Source organism: Microtus ochrogaster, linkage group LG5 (genome assembly GCF_000317375.1).
Source record: "Microtus ochrogaster isolate Prairie Vole_2 linkage group LG5, MicOch1.0, whole genome shotgun sequence".
In the NCBI taxonomy this organism is placed as follows: domain Eukaryota; kingdom Metazoa; phylum Chordata; class Mammalia; order Rodentia; family Cricetidae; genus Microtus; species Microtus ochrogaster.
Window position 1 is genome coordinate 55,530,713 of NC_022031.1, and position 4,311 is coordinate 55,535,023.

The 4,311-nt window shown below is 39.5% G+C and overlaps 1 protein-coding gene across 4 annotated transcripts in view; it reads right to left on the reverse strand.

Moving 5' to 3' along the window:
- The window catches only part of Tmem68 (transmembrane protein 68), a 22,071-nt gene that overhangs the window by 16,946 nt on the left and 814 nt on the right, over positions 1 to 4,311 (reverse strand). Inside the window, exons 2-4 of one of the 4 annotated variants that reach the window (XM_026786785.1) lie at positions 3,195 to 3,314; positions 1,530 to 1,574; positions 254 to 642 (exon numbers count right to left, since the gene is read on the reverse strand). In XM_026786785.1, the coding sequence (XP_026642586.1) occupies positions 254 to 578 (325 nt within the window). In that variant the 5' untranslated portion in view covers positions 579 to 642; positions 1,530 to 1,574; positions 3,195 to 3,314. Of the gene's footprint in view, positions 1 to 253; positions 643 to 1,529; positions 1,575 to 3,194; positions 3,391 to 4,311 lie in introns of those variants that run through there. The other 3 variants (XM_026786787.1, XM_026786786.1, XM_013351777.2) reach the window with 3 other exon arrangements.

Here is a 4,311-nt window from a genome sequence, read left to right on the forward strand (position 1 = left end):
GAGAGAGAGAGAGAGAGAGAGAGAGAGAGAGAGAGAGAGAGAGAGCGAGCGCTATGTAATTCTTCAACAGAAACAAATGTGTTTAGGAAACATCATTTAAAGACATACATATACACAATACATGTAAACAGATTAACAAGGAATTGTAAATATCCTATCCATCCTATTTTTTAGTAACCTCCCAATCAATAAACAGAAACATGGTGTCAGTGCTCCACACCATGGCAACAGATACCACGGTATCCCTGCTTACCATGCCAAACCGCTGCGTGTCCATCCCACAGAGTGGCCACTGTTTTCCTTGCGCCATCCCATAAATTATGAGAGTAGGCTTCCTTTAACACATTCTTCCTCTTATAGATGTGCAGGAAAACCACAGTAAGGTAGAGAAGAAAGATGGTAAAGTAAGGGAGTATTAAAAGTATCAGTGGAGTAAAAACCCACAAGAGATGGCTTGCAAAATTCAAATAGTCCTCCAACTGCTCCACACCCAGCCACTGCTCAAGCATGTGAATCAAACAAGTCATGTAGGGCATGGAGGCCTGGCCTGCAGCACAGGTTTGGTTGTTGTCTGTCATTTTCTTCAGATGAAAACCCCAGATTCTGTCTCTTTCTTCATTGCCATATGTTTTAATCTCAACACTAGAAGGGAAAATAATTCAGTTATACTCTTCACACACACAAAGTTAAATATTTTAGTCTACATAAAAGATGATAGATTTTTAATGTGACAATGATAACATTTTGTCTACAAAATTATGAAAAGTGTTGGGTTTAGCTTTTTGGTTTTGTTTTGTTTTGTTTCCGAGACAGGCTTTCTCTGTGAAGCCCTAGCTGTCCAGCAACTTAGTATGTATACCAGGCTAGCCTTGAACTCACAGAGATCCACTCCCCCCCCCCTCCCCAGTGCTGGGATGAAAGGCGTGCGCCACCACACCTGGCAGGGAATAGCTTCTAAAGTAACCCCTAAGCTGTGACTGAGACAGGAAAACTGACGCAGTGAGCACAGCTCAGACGTTACTCTAGCTCAACTTCCGTGGATCATGCACACCATTTTCCACTTTACACTGAGACCAACTGTGTCCCTCACAAAGGAAAACATCAGTACTTTCAGTAAAGCAACCCAAAGCTTTAGGAAATGATAACATACATGTATGGATATTTTCTTTTTTTTTTCTTTTTTCTTTTTTTAGATTTTGGAGACAGGGTTTCTCGGTAGCTTTTGGTTCCTGTCCTGGAACTAGCTCTTATAGACCAGGCTGCCCTCGAACTCACAGAGATCCGCCTGCCTCTGACTCCTGAGTGCTAAGATTAAAAACATGCGCCACCACCGCCCGGCTTGGATATTTTCTTTATGGAGAAACAGGTTTCATAGGAACCTGTCTGCTCTTCTGATACACAGAATGTTAAAAATTATACATATATCATTTATTTTACAGTCACTAAAATTTCTATTAAAACATAAATGACTAAAAACATAGCTACAAGTTTTGTATGAAGTCATTGTCTAAAACAAGTACTTGACTTACCAGAAATTATACAAATATCTTGTCTCTAGCTTCAATATAAGTGCTCTGAAAACACAGTAAACAAATGAAATATATCATTAAATAAAAATCATTACAGCTAAGTTTACATTTCCATGGACTAAGTGGCAGGAGGCAGGCACAAATCTGACAAATAATGATAGCCCTAGGTGTGTCACAGGTTAGTCACACTCAGGACACCTCTGCGTAGCTGAAGACTGCTGATTATACATTACACCATTCTACCAAAGCTCACATGAACCTGCATTTGCATCTATAAGGGGGACACAGAAATGTAGGGTGTCTCAATGGCTGTCACTTCTTACTAATAGGCTGTCACTCAAATTGCTAAATATACTGGACAATACAACGATATTAATCTTATATAATTATCTACACAAGGTTTCCTTCTTTCATATTTTCACTGGTTCAAAGTCTGATCTAAACAGTTTAACTATCATTTCATATTGCATAATCTTAAGAAAGTCCTCTCAGATTCTTTGTGAGAGTCAGGAAAGGAATAAAAGAGAGGTACTAAACCAGACCCTCGCACAAGAACAATTACATATTGTCTTGTTATCAAGATTACCTTGCTAGCTTTATGACAGTACACACTTGAACTAACAGGGTATTAGGTCTGATTTCCTTGTAACCAATAGCATTTATCTGTGAGAAAACCAGGTCTATTCTGTTCACAGAGGATGAACACAGCATAACTTTTATTTTCAACAAAAGCAGCAATATTAGACTTTATGGTTTAAAGTTACTAGAAAAAAAAGACACAGGGAAAACTGTGCCCCCAAAGCTCAAACATCAAAAGTAAAAAAGTGACAACGGAAAAAACAGCTACACATTAAAGTTCTAGATTGTACTTAGCCCTCAAAAGGTTCAACAACAACAACAAAAAGTACAAATAATCCCATTAAAAACAGAAGGCCAATGATTTGAATAGTCACTTCTCAGGAGATAATACAAGTGACCAACGAGCAGAAGAAAAATACTCAGCATCGCTCTGTAGCTACTCCTGGCTGTTGCCGCCTAAGAAGCAAATCTCTATGAAGGTCTGTGAGGATTTTTCTTTAGGGCTATGTTAACTGAGGTGGGAAGTCTCACGCTAAATTCGATGGTACCATCTCATGCTCTAATACACGAAATCAGTCTCAAAGATAAAGAATAGTGTGCTGGGTGGTGGTACCCGCCTTTAATCTCAGCACTCAACCACGCAAAGACGCAGAGGCAGGTGGATCACTGTGAGTTTGAGGAGAGCTGTTCTACAAAGTGAGTTCCAGGACAACTAGGGCTACACAGAGAAACCCTGTTTGGAAAACAAAACAAACAAACAAACAAAAAGAATAGTGGTTACTATAGCCCAGGACAAGAGCAGGGGAGGAAGGATAGAGACAGGATGATCTAATGGGTAGTTAACAGCCAAAAGCAATAGTTAACTTTGAAAGTCTAGTAGGAAAACTGTTTCTCACAAAATGACTACCCCAAAACAGCTAATAAAGCACAGTCTGGCCAGGTGGTGGTGCTGCACACCTTCAATCCCAGCAGATGGATCTGTGTGTTCAAGGCCAGCCTAGTGTACAACAGCTAGTTCCAGAACAGGCTCCAAGGTTACAGAGAAACCCTGTCTAAAAAAAAAAAAAAAAAAAAAAAAATTATTACCTGACTCTATAGGGAGGGTGCGTGACTGAGCATGTTCCATGTTGGTGTGGAAGTGGAGGACAACTTTCATGAGTCGGTTCATGCTTTGCAGCACGCAGCACGCACCTTTAACCAGTAAGCCTTCTCCCCCGTGCCCAGGTGGCGTTTAACAAGAAAAGGGGAAAACAAATTGCGAGTTCAAGCTTCTGTCTCCAGGTTCTGACATACATTACATTTCAAGGATTTTGTTTTTTAAATATAAAAAATACTCTTCTAGCCGAGCAGTGGTAGCACACGCCTTTAATCCCAGCACTCCGGAGGCAGAGGCAGGCAGGCAGAATCTCTGTGAGTTCAAGGCCAGTATGGTCCACAGTTCCAACACAGACTCCAAAGCTAGAGAAACCCTGTCTCGGAAAAAAAAAAATATTCTACTTTTGGCTAAAATCTTCCACTCTTTTGATAACTGCTGTTCTATGCTACACTATATTCTAAGTATAATCACTCATGCCAATAATGCTGTAATACATTCATTTATCTATCTACTTATCTGTCATCTATCTTTCTATTTACTTTGAGCCAGAGTCTGTGTGGCCCTGACTTGTTTCGCGACCAAGCAGGCCTTGAACTCATATAAATCTGTCTTCATCTGCTTCCTAAATCTGAGATTCAAGGTATGTGCAACCATGCCCAGCTAAAATACACATCTAGACTGGTGTGCCTGCATGTGCAGGACTTCTTCCTTCCTAACCCCTAAATCTATTTCTGACCTAAAATAAACCAGTGTTAGTAAAGTGGTAATAAACATTTCCTTTAAAAATTGAAGCATCTCCATAGATTCACAAACGTGGCTCGAATACAAATGAGCATTCTAAATATCTAGATTTCATTTCAGTTCTTATATAGCCCAGAAATAGTTAGTAGCATAAACTAAGTCCTCAATGATTCAACAACCTTAGAGCATAAGCTTGTTTTGTTTTTGAAGGAGCTGTTGGTCAGTCTCAAGCAGCACCTAGCACTAAATGTCTTGTTTTCTCTCCAAATACAGCACAACTCTAAGTTTTCTTTTCTTTTCTTTTTTTTTTGTTTTTTTTTTTGTTTTTGTTTTTGTTTTGTTTTTCGAGACAGGGTTTCTCTGTGG